We start from the raw sequence: 15,531 nt of genomic DNA, 5'->3' as shown, positions 1-15,531 counted from the left end.
CTGGCGCGATATTTGGCGAAACAATTTTTCCTAGCAAAGACATTCTTGGGAAACTATTTAACAGCATCAATGTGGACCCGAACAAATACTGTGTTTTAAATAACCTTGTGCCAGCTATTAACATATTGGCTGACTTTCTTTCACAGATTGTTCGGCAGAAATGTATTCGTTGCATTGAAATCACGTAATAGCATTCCGCGTACGGTAGTACTGAAAAAAGAAACTAACGAGTAAAGCAGCTAATTCTTGCAGCGAATAGATTCTGCCAGCAGTGTAAATGTATGAGGAACAGTACAGCTTCAGTTCACTGACTAACGTGCATTTCTGTGTTTTTTGTCTTGTTTATAGCGTTTGGCAGATTCTCGTCGATGATGACAATGTTTACCCAGGGCAGCTACACATGTATGCAATTCATCAGTCTGAGTAATCCAACAAAAAGCGCGCGACCAGCAAAGCTTCAAACCAGTGAACACAGTCGCGTGCTATCGGTTTGCGTTTGAAGCTTTGTAAACAACTATTATTATAATTAATCCAAGCAAGAGATTTGCGCGTAGAAGCAGCGTTCCGATGCCTTGAAGGATTTATGCGTACCCAACACAAATACCTCTTAAACATAATATAGTTTGACACAAGATGGACATACTTATCTTGCAAAAATTCTAACGAGACGTATAGACAAGTTTCTATACTAAAACTTACGTTCTTTACAAAACTGTATCGTTTGACTCTTCGCAATAGTCACAATTTTTGCATACAAAGTAGGTCCATCGACATTTACAAAATTGGCAAAGTTAGGACACAATCTTATAAACTGTTTAGAGTTTCTCCCGAGTATTGTACTGGTCGGCACGCAATCAGCAAAAGTGCCCAGTGCGCTTTTTTCTTTTTTATCATTATTTTCTGACGTTCGCGATGGCGTTTATTATTTGCAACGATGAGCAATGTTTTTGAATAAGTCACGCTATTATTTTTGACAAAGCATCTTTCGCGAGTTGTGGACGACCAGTAAACATCCTCCTTTTGCCAACTTGCCTGTACTAATTTCTTTTAGTTCCAGAATCTATGTTCTTTTCAGGAGTGATAGGAGTTTAATTTCAGGCGCATTTTGGCAAACTGGATTACCATCCCACCAATTCCACGTCCCTTTCCATCATCTCAGAGATTTATCGCTGCGCGAACTTTGGTGCAACATTCATTGATATCAGTTTCCGTTAGATGAAGCTTTTGCCAAACGATTTCAGATCGATTTAACACTGATATTTCGCGTTCGCATTTTCACAGTATTACACGATTTTATTTCTTTTTATTTGAAAATTACTCGACGCACAAGTAATTTACTTGAAACAGTGGAATATAATTTTTGGCATTTGATAAAATGATGCACCGTAGTTTTTCGATCCGATGAATTTCTTTATTTCGCCACACGCGCGCGTATCTTTCGAATTCGTTGAGTGTCACACTTGTTAGAGCGAGCGAAATAAAGAAAGCTAAGGGGTCATCGATCGAAGTGTACTGCATGATAGAAATTTAAGCAAAATTAGTGCTCAGAGCAGTGGAGGCCGTTTCATAAATTTCATAAACTGCATTATTGCGCGTACGTAAACCTTGTATATCGTTCTTTATTACGGCTAAATATACTGTGTCTTGGGGTAGGGTTCTCGAATGGCTGGAAAGAAACGTTTATGAGTGGGGATCAAGAACCTTGGGTGTTCCGTGGAGGACTTACAGCTGATCTACAGGTGCATTGATATTTAATGCCTTTGGATGTCGTGGAATATCTGAAAAATATTAATACCCGATTACTTTTCGCAGAGATTAATCCCAGTGGATAGTGGTAATGATTTGTTCATTTACAAAGCACCAGAAGTGCCTAGTAGTAAAATCTACACGATTAGACCTTACTTAGCAACCGATGAAGAAACGGTTTACGCCGTGTGCAATAAAATCTGCGGCTGCACGATGCCGTCTGCGGTGGCGGATAGGTAGGAGAAATATTATATTCAATATTTTTGTATAAATACAACGTACTCTATACAAATCGACATTTAATTCTCATTCTAGGCTTCTTGGAGGTTTCTTAACTTTGAGTCCAGAAATGTGTATGGTTGTCGAAGATGAAAGTGGTATAGTGGGTTACGCCTTGGCTGCATTGGACGTAAAGGCTTTCAATACAAAAATGGCTGTTTCTGTAATTCCCGAATTGCGCATGAAGTACCCATTGAATGACAATATGAACGATTTACCACAAAATGTTCAGGTATGTATTAGTACAGCAGCAAGTAAGATACTCTAATCGAGCGACTTTTTAATCTGTTTAATCTCCACTTGGTTTACAGGACGCGATACAGTATTTCCACTCATTTGTGCCAGACGTGTCCGAGCATTTGTGCAGGCAATATTCGTCGATACTTTTCTGTGCAGTGTTACCGAGCGTGACGGATCAGTCTGTCCCTAAAAGACTGATTACCTGCATCCTGGCTGCGTTGAGAGCTAACGGTAAATAATTTTATAGAAAAAGTCACGATATCGTCTTAGAGTTGGCGTTCAACCGAATTTCCAACGATGTTTTCAGGTTCCTTCGGTGTACACACTACGATGCCGTCCACGGAGAAGGAATCGCAAGAATTTTACAGCAAACTAGGCTTCGTGGACCTGAATCCTGCGTTCGAGGAGCACCCAGGAATCAAGACTATGTGTAGAAGCTTCTAACAAAGAGTGAGTACACCAGTGATATTTGTGAATAAAGTATACTTACTCGGACCATCGTCGAAGAAAGCTTCCGCGACTTAGAAGCGTACGGGTGGAAATTATTTATTTCTAAAAGAATCCGAGAACGTATCTGTCTGTTACGTGTTTCTGTACGACGTACGGAAGCTTATTTATCGATAAAATTTATACCTTCCGCGAGATGGCGATAGATAACGTAGGCAGGTTTTACATTGATGATTTGTACTTGCTTTCTGAGAATTCTCCCAGAATGTCTGCCTTCTTAAATTATAAAATCACCCGAATATGTTTAACGATATATGCGTGCATACGGTGTATATACAGTATAAACTAAATGGCAGAGACGTTGAGTAAAGCGAAAGAGAGAAAGTGTGAGAAAGTATAAAATGTGCAATAGTAAACATTAATGGAATGAATCGTCACAGAATGGAGGAGAGGAATCTGTTTATTTTATAAATTTACATTTGTGTGTTCTAACGCTATGGGACATCAGTATATCCGGTATGCTTGTACATTAATAGGAAGTTTTCTTGAAAGCAAATGTACATAATGTGTTGAATGCTGGTACGGTGAAGAAGATGTCGGTATGCGTGTTTAAATGATAAATTGTCGAAGCTTTTTAACCCGTTGAAAGGATATTTTCTTATCGGATACTAACGCCACAAGAATGCGCCGAACTAGGTCTAGTTTTAACTTCCGGGTCTGTGTTTCCGAGAAAGCTACCTAATCCTATAGGTATTTTACCGCCCCATAGCAACATTTTCGCCGCAAACCTACCGTTGCTCCTTGATACGCCTACAACGAGGCCTTTTTTTTATGTTTAACGTGACGTCCTAACATTATTGTTCTTGATCATGTCAAATCAAATATCGGTATTACTAGCGACACCTAATTGGCTCTTATGCTTACGATACATATACGCTCGTGTACATATTGCCCATATCATGTGATACATAGAATCGCGTAGAAAGTATTCATTATTTCGCTAGCAGATTAGTACGCTAATGTAACAGCAGTTAATTATTTGTAACCTGAATAACATGAGTTTTTGTATGAGACTGTTTGTTTCAATGTTGATAAGTTTATTACCACCATCGATAAGTTAAGCATAAATGCATGGAAAATCATCAATGCCCTGAAGACACGATGAATGATAAATCAGCCAGGAATTAATTGCAATTTGATCGTTACGTTCGTTACTAACGAATTAGTTATCCGTATTATCTTTTATGCGTCTGTGTACCAAACATGCAGAGCTGAAAGGAAGAGAACACGCCAACACGTAAATATGGAAGAAGAAATTAACCCTTTGCACTCTGAGCCATACGTTTCCGTTACCAGTCTCCATACATCCTCTTTCTTCCCTTCTTTTTTCCTTCAAGCTTTGAGAAAACGTGTATTTTCGAACAATTTTAATCCTGTACAATCGTGAATAGAGTTCACCAAACTTACATCCGATTGCAAAGGGTTAAAATGGAGATCTTGGAGATTTGCCTTATACCTATTAGCAGTACTATTAAAAAAAAACAGACGTACCGCGGACCTAGGCGTGATTCTTTGATTCTGAACGAGATAGAATTGTACTAGGATTTGATGTAGTGCCATGTACAGAACGGTGAGGTTCGATCGTCGTGAAAGCCATCCGTGTTGTTCGAATCTATTTTCATTCGAATCATCACTTTCTAGGATTTTTGTACTCTGGCTTTTACGGCGATCAAACGAGTAGAAAAGTTGACGGGAAGACTGGAAAGCATTCTTCTTGATATTTTCCGTCCTTTTTCAGATTTATTAATTTATAATTCATTCCTCGAAAGATTATTTGTTTACGACAACATTTTATTCACAGAAAGTACGTCGATACATTTTTACAAGTCCAATTCATTCTCTATAACCCAGTCTCTCAAAAGACATTCGTTATCTACTTTCTCAAAGTCTACCGAAATATAATTTAATTTTATAATTTAAGTTGTAATCATCGTTAAACGAATACAGAATAGAATTTTATTGTCAGAAACCACGTATAATTTGGGTTATAGAGAGTTAATATAAATCGTTTTATGGATATCGTTTTTGTAAAGTGATAAACTTTCTATACATATATACCTTTCTTTCGATGTTATTCAAATGTCTGAAACCTTACAATGCACAATTATATTTCCAGTTATCTCGTCGTGTATTTGTAAGTAATGTATGTGTAGTTGAAACACTATGGAACGATATGTGATTACTACTGATTTATTTAAATAAACATGTCAAGACTGATACTTTTTGGCGTAGTCGAAATCGAAACGATAAGAGAATTATTGTACTGCAATTCAATTCTCGAGAGGCACCGTTGCAACGTCATTGTATTTTCGCAAATTTTCAATTTCAGCTTGGAATTGTAATATCTGGAACATCACGAAAACGCGTTACTCGGTATGATTTGTAAAACGTACTTTCTTACTGTAACGACTATTTTATATTCACTAAAATTATTGTATCGAGCACCTTTTTTATTTCATTCTCCAGCAAGCTTTGTTTTGTTCTCGGCGTTATTTCATCCATGGTTTTTATTTCGAGCCGATCCAGAGATTCCGACAGATCTTTTATCGTTTTGTTAATATTTCTACGAAAAACGAATGTTCCAATTTGGGTGTTTTTTTTTTAAGTACTAATCTTATAAACTAATCGTTAAAAATTCTTCACTCACTTTGGTGGATCATATTTCTTTTTCCCTCGTTTTCCTAAGCGTAGATTTTCCTAAAATTCGAATAGCGTTTAATCTTTGCAAAGATTTAATTTTCGTGAAAAGAATTGAGAAATAATTCTCACCGATTTAGATCTTCGCTTGAATATAGAAGCGTAATCTTCCGGATCGAAACCGAAGGGAATATCATCTATCGAATGAAAACTATTATTTATACTATTATTTATACATAGCGAAATTCGTTATGATACCTCCGTTTCGTTTCATTGCCTTCTCCATAGCTGTGCTGAAGCTTCTTTTGTCTCGCCTCCATTCCTTCATAACATTTTGGTCCCTAAAGAATCGAATCGGTACAAATAATTGCGTTTCGAGCGAAATATTAGGAACGTGAAAATTCTTACTTGACTTTTTGTAATATCGATGATTGTCTGGCGAATAATTCTCTTATCTTGGAATACCATAACAAGCGATTTTCCGCTGATGCATTCGCACCTTTATTTTCACACCTAAGCAAATTATACAAAGCAAAAAGCTGTTTTAATTTCATACTTTTTACTTATCGAGTTCAAAATAAATCTAGATCACGATAGTGGTTATTAGATATATTTCTATTATTTTCTACTATAATTGCAACCTTTCTCTTACAATTCATTAAGATTCATGTAACTATGTACATAAATAACTGGCCTACTTTGTCGTCCCTAAATAATTCTCTAAACACAATAATATCCAATCTGAGTTAGTTAATCTCATCGGGTGTAACTTGAACCTCTTTCCGTCATTTGTGATTATATCAAAAATTTGTTCAACGTTATTTATACTTTCATATTCCCTATCGTTATCTACCAACTTGTTTTCTCCCTTCAGAGGAACAAAGTGTTGGAACTTATCGCTAGGTAATTTAACTCTGCATTCTTTTTTCAAAGATTTAGTATACGTTCTCAGAATCCTTACGTTCCGTCTTACATAAAGACTTCTCGGTGACGGATCCGTCAGTCGTAAAATCTTACTATCTGTTTTATCGATTTTATCGTGAATATTACTCCGGCAGTTCACTGTTCCTGAACAAGTAAACTTCATTTTCTCGCGTGCGTTGTTTTGCTTTCGACTGGTTTCTGGGCAAGTCTTTTCTTTCGAGCAGGAATCGCAGAGGACTGTGGATTTCTTTTTAAAGGGTTGGTCGATGTTCATTAAGAAAGCAAGTTTCTCATCGTAGTACCTGTTACTTGGCTTGTAAGACTTGCGTTTGTCTCTGGTAGACGCGTTCCTATCGCGAACAGTGTTCTTGCTCGACGAGATTCTTTTCCTGCTTCTTTTAGGAGACTGGTAACATAGAATCGTCGACAGTTTGGGCTCGATTTTGCCTAGAACGTAAAATAAAAATTAAATTTTGAATGCAGTTATTGTTTCAACTACTTATGTGTCTCAAAGTATTAAACTATAACCGATACGATTAGTTGTACCTGTCTTCCTTTATATTTCCTATATTTTCAAGAGCTACTAAAATATGTAACTAATCTACTTTCTGTTTAAGGTAAGTAATCTACTACACTCACTTTCCTTGAACTCCACTTGTGGAGTGTCAATGTTGTCAATGTGCGGAGTGTACATGTGTCTCAAAGTACTAAACTATAACCGATAGGATTAGTTGTACCTGTCTTCCTTTACATTTCCTATAGTTTCAAGAGCTACTAAAATATGTAACTAATCTACTTTCTGTTTAAGGTAAGTAATCTACTACACTCACTTTCCTTGAACTCCACTTGTGGAGCGTCAATGTTGTCAATGTGCGGAGTGTACATGTGTCTCAAAGTATTAAACTATAACCGATAGGATTAGTTGTACCTGTCTTCCTTTACATTTCCTATAGCTTCAAGAGCTACTAAAATATGTAACTAATCTACTTTCTGTTTAAGGTAAGTAATCTACTACACTCACTTTCCTGGAACTCCACTTGTGGAGTGTCAATGTTGTCAATGTGTGGAGTGTACACATGTCTCAAAGTACTAAACTATAACCGATAGGATTAGTTGTACCTGTCTTCCTTTATATTTCCTATATTTTCAAGAGCTACTAAAATATGTAACTAATCTACTTTCTGTTTAAGGTAAGTAATCTACTACACTCACTTTCCTTGAACTCCACTCGGCGTTCAGGGTGCGCATCGTTCCACTTTGTTCTCAAAAATTCTAGAATCTCTTTGCAGCCCAGAGCAACAATCTCTTTCGGCGGTGTTACAAGAGGATTCCGTGCCACCTGAAGAGTTTTTAATTTCGCCAGAGTACCTGAAACAAATGGAAGTCGAACAATTTTATTTTTGAGCACCAGGTACACAATCGCACTCCAAATAAGGCTTACAAAGTTCCAAGGGTAGTTCCTCGAATTTATTTCCCTGAAGAAGGAGCGTTTCGATACACTGATGCGACTCTATACTGTTTGGTAACGACGAAAGTTGATTATTCCTGAGATCCAGCCATTCCAAGTATCTCAAAGACGTGAAAACTTCGCTTGGGAGTTCGGTCAGGTTGTTGTCTGCCATGTACAGCATCTGAAACCAATAAGTATAAGTATAAGTTACAAGTCTAAGTATCTCGGTGAAATTATGCATTATGTTGAAAGATCAGCATACCCTTAATCGCGAGAATCTGTTCAATATTTCGTTAGGGAATTGTTTTATTTCAGTGTTGGAAAAATCTGCAAACGTTTCATTGCAGATAGGCTCCTTTTTCGAGACTGGAAGAGGCGTACCGATTCTCGAGGATCTTTGTGATTTCTTCAACGTTAATCCAGAAACCTCGGAGGCGTTCTCAGTGAAAGTGTCCTCGACGAATGTTAGACTCGAGTCGCTTCTGGTCGCGTCTTTCAAGTAATTTCCTTTTATTTCGGTGGCTGTAAGAATGCTTAATTCTTCGTGTATCGTGGAAGGTTCATTTTCACAAACGTCGCATAAAATATTTTGTCCGAGATCAATTTCAATCGTGTCTGAATTTTCGTTGGAATCGTAGGCGTCATTAATGTCGTCGAAAATTCGCGACGACCTCCGATACGATTCACTCGCTACGCTAAGTTTTCGACCATCCTCGTCGTTCTGTAAACAACAATAAATTATTCCTGTAACGACTAATTAAGAATCATATAAAAGCTGTAAATAATCGTTCATCACCTGCGATTCATTTTCAGAGACGTTTTCCTCGTTCGTGGTTAAAGAAATTTGATCGGTAACCTGCTTCTCCTCTTCATTTTTCGCGTCTTCGATTGATTTATGAATCGACAAAAACCTCTTGCTGGGTGATTCCGAATTGAGCCCATAATATTGCGTTAACAAATTCTTCGCCAGATCAGACATAACGTGAAACAATTATACGCGACAAAGTCGTTTCTGGAAGTTGGGCGCGACTGTTACAATTCCAGCTCGAATCGATAATATTACTGTTTATCCGTTGCCTAGATAACGAAGACAATTATTACGGTGTTGCTTCTATTAGAAACAACGATTGAATTATCTGTTTCGTATGGAATGTCCTAATCTACAATAATACTGATACAACTTATGTATTCGATGTTAACGTTAATCTAAAATCTGGGAAACGAAGAATACAGTCTAATGGTGGTTGATAAGTAATAATTTCTTGTAACATTTTTATTAAAAAGAAATCAAATGAAGAATCAAGATGGGATGGATAAAACTGATGAAAAAAAATGTTTAAATTTAAATGAATTTAAATTTATCTCCCGCTATACCACGTGACGCCACTGGTGGTAAAATATTCAAGTTCGTACTAAAAAATAGTTCCTACTGTTGTCGCTAGATGGCGAGTAGTTTTTATAGTGGCGCCATCGGTGGTAAAACGCTCAAGTTCGTACTAAAACATAGTTCCTACTGTTGTCGCTAGATGGCGAGTAGATTTTATAGTAGCGCCATCGATGGTAAAACGCTCAAGCTTGTAGCGAAAATAATTCTCAGTATTGCTACTAGATGTCATCACTAACTAAAGGGTTGCAGCAGGATAATAGCTACAAATGACAGCAAATTCGTTTTATTTATTATATTACCTGGTACATACTTCCTATATAACTTATTAGGTAGACTGGAAAGTAATGTCGTTTTTGTAATTTTAAATCGTTATTTATCACTCAACACCTCGTTGATTTTTATCGGTCATTGAGAATTTGCACACTATTTGGCTGTTGATAACGCGGACGATTACATAACTGCCTAAAAATAGAAATTTATCAAAAATTTGTTTGAATTTAATGTAAAAGAAACGACATTACTTTGCAGTCTACCTAATATTAATTCCATTAGAATTATAATTCTATAATTATCGAAATGTTTTAATTACGAACAGACCTGGACAAACCGAGTGGCGCCATCGAGCGGTGCATCGTTTTTCTTCCTTAGTCTGTGTTTGGTGCTCATCGTTGACCTAACCAAGTTGTCGAGATTCCTGCTTGGTGATACACACCGAAACATATTTGACGTTATTCGTTGAATTTTTGCGTGAAATGTCGGATTCCGAAGCCAGCGTTCTATCCGATAACGAAAGCGACCGTGGCGGCGGAGGTAGCGAAAGCGATCAGGAAGAAAATCGCTCCGTGAAATCTGCAGCTGGCAGCGTCGGGGAAAGATCGCGCAGTGTTTCTCGGAGCAGGAGCCCGTCTAGATCACGGTCGAGGAGTCCCTCGAGGTCACGATCGCGGTCTCGATCAGCGTCTGGGTGAGTAACATTAATTTCGCGCGCTATATAAATTATCGAACCTTTGTTTTGCAATTGGTGATGTATTTGCGTCTGTGTATATATGTAGAAATTGTTAAACGTATCACTTATAAAGAATAATATTCGTTAGGGGTTACTAGAATTTATTAAATCTTTAGCTCGGAGGATGGCAGAGGAGACGAAGCAGAGGAAGCCAGGTCGGGGGACGAGGACGAGATGGTGGAGCCGGAAGAAGAACCAGAAGGTGAAGCATGGACGGAAGCATTGTCTAATGCATAAACTTCTTACTTGATATTGTTACTTGATGTTTATCTCTATTCAGGAGAAGACTTGGATGGAAGCAGTGAATACGACGAGGAGGAAGAGGAGGAGGACGATGACAGGCCTCGGAAGAAAAAGAAGAAAGACAAGTATGGTGGTTTCATCATAGACGAAGCTGAAGTGGACGATGAGGTCGAGGATGACGATGAATGGGAAGACGGTGCTCAGGAAATTGGTATTGTGGGTAATGAAGTAGATGAGCTTGGACCCACTGCAAGAGAAATTGAAGGACGACGCAGAGGCACCAATCTTTGGGAGTATGGATCTTAAAACACATTCAAATTGCTTGTTTCTATACTAATTTTTATCATTTCTAGTTCTCAAAAGGAAGATGAAATAGAAGAGTACTTGAGAAAAAAGTATGCAGACGAATCTGTGGCTGCTCGTCATTTCGGAGATGGCGGCGAGGAAATGAGCGATGAAATCACTCAGCAAACTTTGCTGCCAGGTGTAAAAGATCCAAATCTGTGGCTGGTGAAATGTCGTATCGGAGAAGAAAAAGCCACCGTACTCTTGCTAATGCGGAAATTCTTAACTTATCAATTTTCGAGTATGCAGCGACTTCGTTATTATACTTTCGGTCGAATAGTCGTGATTGTTTTTAATCGTACGATTTTATTTATCAGACGAACCTCTTCAGATAAAGTCTGTCGTCGCCCCAGAAGGTGTAAAAGGTTACATTTACATCGAAGCGTACAAACAGCCGCACGTAAAGGCTGCTATCGAGAACGTAGGAAACCTGCGAATGGGTATTTGGAAACAGCAGATGGTACCGATCAAGGAAATGACCGACGTGTTACGCGTAGTCAAAGAACAGACAGGCTTGAAGGCGAAGCAGTGGGTTAGACTGAAAAGGGGCATTTATAAAGACGACATAGCCCAGGTTGACTACGTTGATCTGGCGCAGAATCAGGTTCATTTGAAACTGTTGCCCAGAATCGATTACACCAGACCTCGCGGAGCGTTGAGAACAGCGCAAAGCGAATCCGAAGCTCTGAAACGTAAGAAGAAGAGAAAACCACCGGCGAAGCCATTCGACCCCGAAGCAATTCGCGCCATTGGTGGAGAAGTTACGAGCGACGGTGATTTCTTGATCTTCGAGGGAAACAGATACAGTAGGAAAGGGTAAGTTAACGTTATATACGTATATATATATATATATTATTAGAAAAAGCGTCATTTGAATAAGAGTATTCGTTTCTATCCAGATTCTTGTATAAAAATTTCACGACGAGCGCGATCATCGCGGAAGGTGTGAAACCGACGCTTTCCGAGCTGGAGAGGTTCGAAGAGGCTCCAGAAGGTGTTGAGATAGATTTAAGCGGGACTCCGGGAGCTGGCGCTGGCAACAAAGAGGACTCGGCGATTACTCATTCCTTTAGCACCGGAGACAACGTCGAAGTGTGCGAGGGTGAATTGATAAACCTACAAGGAAAAATCGTTTCGATAGACGGAAACATGATAATGGTCATGCCGAAACACGAAGAGTTGAAGGAGGCACTGGAATTCCAAGCGTCGGAGTTACGGAAATACTTCACCATGGGTGATCACGTTAAGGTAACCATAAGAAGAAAGAATTGTTAAACAACGAGTTCATCGAAATAACAAACTACCGATTGTTCACAGGTTGTCGCAGGAAGATACGAAGGTGATACCGGTCTGATAGTCCGAGTAGAACAAAACAGAGTGGTCCTGTTCTCTGATCTATCGATGCACGAGCTCGAAGTCCTCCCGAGGGACTTGCAGCTATGTTCGGACATGGCGACGGGCGTAGACAGTTTAGGTCAATTCCAATGGGGAGATCTAGTTCAGTTGGACGCACAAACCGTGGGCGTAATCGTTCGGCTCGAGCGCGAAAATTTCCACGTGCTTTCCATGCACGCCAAGGTGATAGAGGCCAGACCTCAAGGTCTGACGAAACGACGCGAGAACAGAAACGCGGTGGCGTTGGATTCTCAGCAGAACACGATACAAAAGAAGGACATCGTTGAAGTCGTAGACGGGCCACACGCTGGAAGAGGCGGCGAAATCAAGCATCTCTACAGGAGTTTCGCGTTTCTCCACTCGCGGATGTTCGTGGACAACGGTGGCATATTCGTTTGCAAAACGAGACACTTACAGCTCTCGGGCGGGAACAAGTCTAACATAACCGCCATGTCGCCAGTGTCAGGATTCATGTCACCTAGGATCGCGTCACCGATGCATCCTAGCGGGTTGGTATTATTGTTTTTCGCTAAAATATATCATATCGGTTCTCGCTGTATTGCATTTTATTACAGTGGCGGTTTTGGGAGAGGTGGCGGAGGTGGTGGAAGAGGCAGAGGCCGCGGCGGAGGAGCTCGCCGCGACAGAGAACTGATTGGCACCACCATAAAGATAACCGGTGGGCCGTACAAAGGAAACGTCGGTATCGTGAAGGACGCTACGGAGACTACTGCTCGCGTGGAACTGCATTCCACCTGCCAAACTATTTCCGTGGACAGGTCCCACATCGCCAATGTTGGCGTGCCAACGAAGGATGGAGGTTTCAGTAGTTACAACAGGACACCAGCGTACGGCATGGGTGGACAGACGCCGATGTACGCCAGGGATGGGTCGAAGACGCCCATGCATGGCTCCCAGACACCCATGTACGAAAGTGAGTACATCCTTCCGACTGCAAACGTTTGAAGGAACCGATATACTAACTTCTGGATATACTAACTTCTCTTGAATTCGTAGATGGTTCCCGTACACCTCATTATGGCTCGATGACCCCGTCTCACGATGGATCGCGCACTCCAGGACAGTCGGGTGCCTGGGACCCAGCGGTTACGAACACTCCCGCGAGAACGAACGACTTCGACGGCTACAATATGGAAGAAGGTGGTTCTCCTGGTTACGCACCTGGCTATCCTCCCACTGGTGGCCCATTCACGCCGCAAACTCCTGGCACGATGTACGGTTCGGAGCAGAGTTTCAGCTCGTACCAACCAAGTCCTAGTCCAGCGGGAAGCGCGTCTGCTAGCCCCAGTCCTGCAGGATACGTCGCCACTCCCTCGCCAAGCGGCACTGGGTACACTACCAGTCCCCATGGAGCGTTCGCTACTCCTTCGCCGATGGGTTATAGTCCTATGACACCTGGTAAACTATTCTTCGCGTTCAGTCTCTTTCCTAGGTGCTCCCTATAGGTAGTAACCTTGGGATCAACTGTGACATTGTTTGTTAAAGGTGTTGCGGGTAGTCCATACAATCCGCAAACACCAGGTGCTGGTTTAGACACCAGCGTGGGCTCTGCGATAGTAGGAGGAACCGAATGGCACACCACGGACATCGAGGTTCGAATTCGCGACTCTCACCAGGATCCTGCGCTTGCTGGACAACAGGGTGTCATTCGAGGAATATCCGTAAGTGTTGTTGTTGCTGCGAGTGTTTCTTGCAGCGGTGCGTGAACACGGTGTTTGTATTTTGTCTACAGGGCGGCATGTGTGCAGTCTTCCTACCGGTCGAAGACAGAGTCGTTAACTTGGTCTGCGAGGAACTGGAGCCAGTGGTTCCGTCGCGAGGCGATAGAGTAAAAGTAATCATCGGCGAGGATAGGGAAGCCGTCGGTACATTGCTCTCCATAGATAATCAAGAAGGCGTGGTGAAACTGAACAAGGACGAGGTGAAAATGTTGCACCTGCGGTTCTTGTGTAAAATGCAAGCTCCGAATATGTAATTTTCTCATTCCAAGGCAGCCCCTCGCGTCAGGAAGCGAAGCTGCGAAGACAATTTTAACGACGGCGAGGACTGTTCGCGTAACGACATAGGTTTTATCGACCATGATCCTTATCGTGTCGCGCCCTCTTTACGTTCGAGTAGTACATACATTATGTAAAATACATATTATTGTAAGAAATCATTTAACTCCTTTTCGTTTGTAGTCGCTACAGACAGAGGTGATTGTTTCATTCACGAAGAGTTCTAGAAATGATAAAGCGTTTTGTATAAAATGTTTGGCTGTTCTGGTGGTGAAGTTGTACTTGCCACGGTGTCATATTATTAAAAGGAAAAAACCCCAAATTGACGTTTCCTTGTGAAATACATATAAAATATTTTGATTCGCACCGTCGAAAGTTTGTGCGACTATAGCGTAATCGTTTACAAAAGTTTAATAATCTGAAATCAGTCGCGTAACAAACGCGATATATTCGTGATGAGACAATGAATGGAAAATGCTCGACGAATCGGTGTAAATATCTTGGAATTTCGCAAGGAAAAAACGCATACATCCGGTATTTATTAATTGGAGTATGAGATCATGCCTCCCATGGTTTCTTCTGTTGTTTGCAGACACTATCTTGGTTAACATCGAAAGGTAATACTCGATCAGAGACATTATCAGCGTCATACTTATTTAAATCATTCAAAATAGATTACCCAATCTCGATAACTCTATTATCAATTAATGATTAATTAAGTATTTGATCGATTAAGTTTATTAAGAAATACAGATCAGTGTTATTGAATTGTGCTATCAGGGTGATGAGCGTCAACAGTTTCAAGCATGAGCAAAATATCGGCACGGTGTTATTCGAGAAAAGTGATTCTGTTAAACATTGCTGGACTACCGAGGAATTTATTATGTTGAACAGTAGACGTATGTTTCAAGATTTACTACCGAAGGTAAGTTAAATTTAACCTTGCGAGTCTGATTTTCAAATATACTGTCACTTCAAAATAATACAAAATAATAGTTTAATAATAATGGCATATGGAACAGTGTGTATTTAGTTATAAACAAAACACTGTCGATGCATAAGCTACTAGAGACATCTAGCGTCTGAGAATAGAAACTATTCCTCGATAAACTTGGGCGTTTTATCGCCGATGGCGCCACTTGTTTTCTTTTAGCTGTTTATTAAAAAACTTAGCTACTATTTGATAAATGCATATACAACTGCAAATTGTGAATGAATTGAATAGATACGGTGTAAATTGTGTGTGTAGCTACAACAAAAATGGATTATATCGCACAGTGTCGGTGCAGAGTTATTAGAGACATCTAGCGTCTGAGAATAGGAACTATTTCACGACGAACTTGGGCGTTTTGCC

At 40.2% G+C, this 15,531-nt stretch overlaps 4 protein-coding genes across 7 annotated transcripts in view; 3 read left to right on the top strand and 1 right to left on the bottom strand.

Annotated features, from left to right (window-relative positions):
* The window catches only part of LOC128879290 (protein O-GlcNAcase), an 8,060-nt gene extending 4,275 nt beyond the window's left edge, over window positions 1–3,785 (top strand). Inside the window, exons 8-13 of one of the 2 annotated variants that reach the window (XM_054128289.1) lie at window positions 349–402; window positions 1,654–1,739; window positions 1,813–1,982; window positions 2,062–2,257; window positions 2,337–2,496; window positions 2,573–3,785. In XM_054128289.1, coding sequence (XP_053984264.1) covers window positions 349–402; window positions 1,654–1,739; window positions 1,813–1,982; window positions 2,062–2,257; window positions 2,337–2,496; window positions 2,573–2,709 — 803 coding nt within the window. In that variant the 3' untranslated portion in view covers window positions 2,710–3,785. The remainder of the gene's footprint in view (window positions 1–348; window positions 403–1,653; window positions 1,740–1,812; window positions 1,983–2,061; window positions 2,258–2,336; window positions 2,497–2,572) is intronic. The other variant, XM_054128290.1, reaches the window with a different exon arrangement.
* A 152-nt stretch (window positions 3,786–3,937) lies between these two features.
* LOC128879291 (uncharacterized) lies at window positions 3,938–9,880 on the bottom strand. 3 transcript variants are annotated; one of them, XM_054128293.1, is made up of 11 exons: window positions 8,580–9,003; window positions 8,046–8,504; window positions 7,775–7,964; window positions 7,546–7,701; window positions 6,636–6,780; window positions 5,818–5,922; window positions 5,668–5,750; window positions 5,542–5,606; window positions 5,420–5,469; window positions 5,218–5,335; window positions 3,938–5,117 (listed from the first exon to the last, which is right to left on the bottom strand). In XM_054128293.1, the coding sequence occupies exons 1-11, from the start codon at window positions 8,760–8,762 to the stop codon at window positions 5,043–5,045; spliced, it is 1,629 nt and encodes a 542-aa protein (XP_053984268.1). In that variant the 5' UTR covers window positions 8,763–9,003; the 3' UTR covers window positions 3,938–5,042. The 3 variants fall into 3 exon arrangements, with proteins under 3 accessions (XP_053984268.1, XP_053984267.1, XP_053984266.1); XM_054128292.1 differs by lacking the exon at window positions 3,938–5,117 and adding an exon at window positions 9,768–9,880 and having other exon boundaries at window positions 5,200–6,780; window positions 8,580–8,860; XM_054128291.1 differs by lacking the exon at window positions 3,938–5,117 and having other exon boundaries at window positions 5,200–6,780.
* LOC128879289 (transcription elongation factor SPT5) lies at window positions 9,807–14,335 on the top strand. Its single transcript, XM_054128287.1, has 11 exons — window positions 9,807–10,134; window positions 10,293–10,378; window positions 10,457–10,712; window positions 10,773–11,005; window positions 11,082–11,580; window positions 11,664–12,012; window positions 12,082–12,668; window positions 12,735–13,093; window positions 13,177–13,578; window positions 13,666–13,841; window positions 13,913–14,335. The coding sequence occupies exons 1-11, from the start codon at window positions 9,923–9,925 to the stop codon at window positions 14,153–14,155; spliced, it is 3,402 nt and encodes a 1,133-aa protein (XP_053984262.1). The 5' UTR covers window positions 9,807–9,922; the 3' UTR covers window positions 14,156–14,335.
* A 140-nt stretch (window positions 14,336–14,475) lies between these two features.
* Window positions 14,476–15,531, top strand: part of LOC128879916 (uncharacterized) — a 1,833-nt gene continuing 777 nt past the window's right edge. Inside the window, exons 1-2 of the mRNA XM_054129484.1 lie at window positions 14,476–14,794; window positions 14,958–15,102. Of these exons, the coding sequence (XP_053985459.1) occupies window positions 14,730–14,794; window positions 14,958–15,102 (210 nt within the window). The 5' untranslated portion in view covers window positions 14,476–14,729. The remainder of the gene's footprint in view (window positions 14,795–14,957; window positions 15,103–15,531) is intronic.

Source organism: Hylaeus volcanicus, chromosome 7 (assembly GCF_026283585.1).
Source record: "Hylaeus volcanicus isolate JK05 chromosome 7, UHH_iyHylVolc1.0_haploid, whole genome shotgun sequence".
In the NCBI taxonomy this organism is placed as follows: Eukaryota; Metazoa; Arthropoda; class Insecta; order Hymenoptera; family Colletidae; genus Hylaeus; species Hylaeus volcanicus.
This window is presented reverse-complemented; position numbering and strand designations above follow the sequence as displayed.

Coding starts and splice junctions, on each gene's coding strand:
- LOC128879291 (XM_054128292.1), bottom strand. CDS start 8,762: ATGTCTGATCTGGCGAAGAATTTGTTAACGCAATATTATGGGCTCAAT. Junction 7,965..8,045: donor ACAGATTCTCGCGATTAAGG/GTATGCTGATCT, acceptor TATTGGTTTCAG/ATGCTGTACATGGCAGACAA. Junction 7,702..7,774: donor GGAACTACCCTTGGAACTTT/GTAAGCCTTATT, acceptor CATTTGTTTCAG/GTACTCTGGCGAAATTAAAA.
- LOC128879289 (XM_054128287.1), top strand. CDS start 9,923: ATGTCGGATTCCGAAGCCAGCGTTCTATCCGATAACGAAAGCGACCGT. Junction 10,135..10,292: donor CGGTCTCGATCAGCGTCTGG/GTGAGTAACATT, acceptor TTAAATCTTTAG/CTCGGAGGATGGCAGAGGAG. Junction 13,579..13,665: donor TTATAGTCCTATGACACCTG/GTAAACTATTCT, acceptor TGTTTGTTAAAG/GTGTTGCGGGTAGTCCATAC.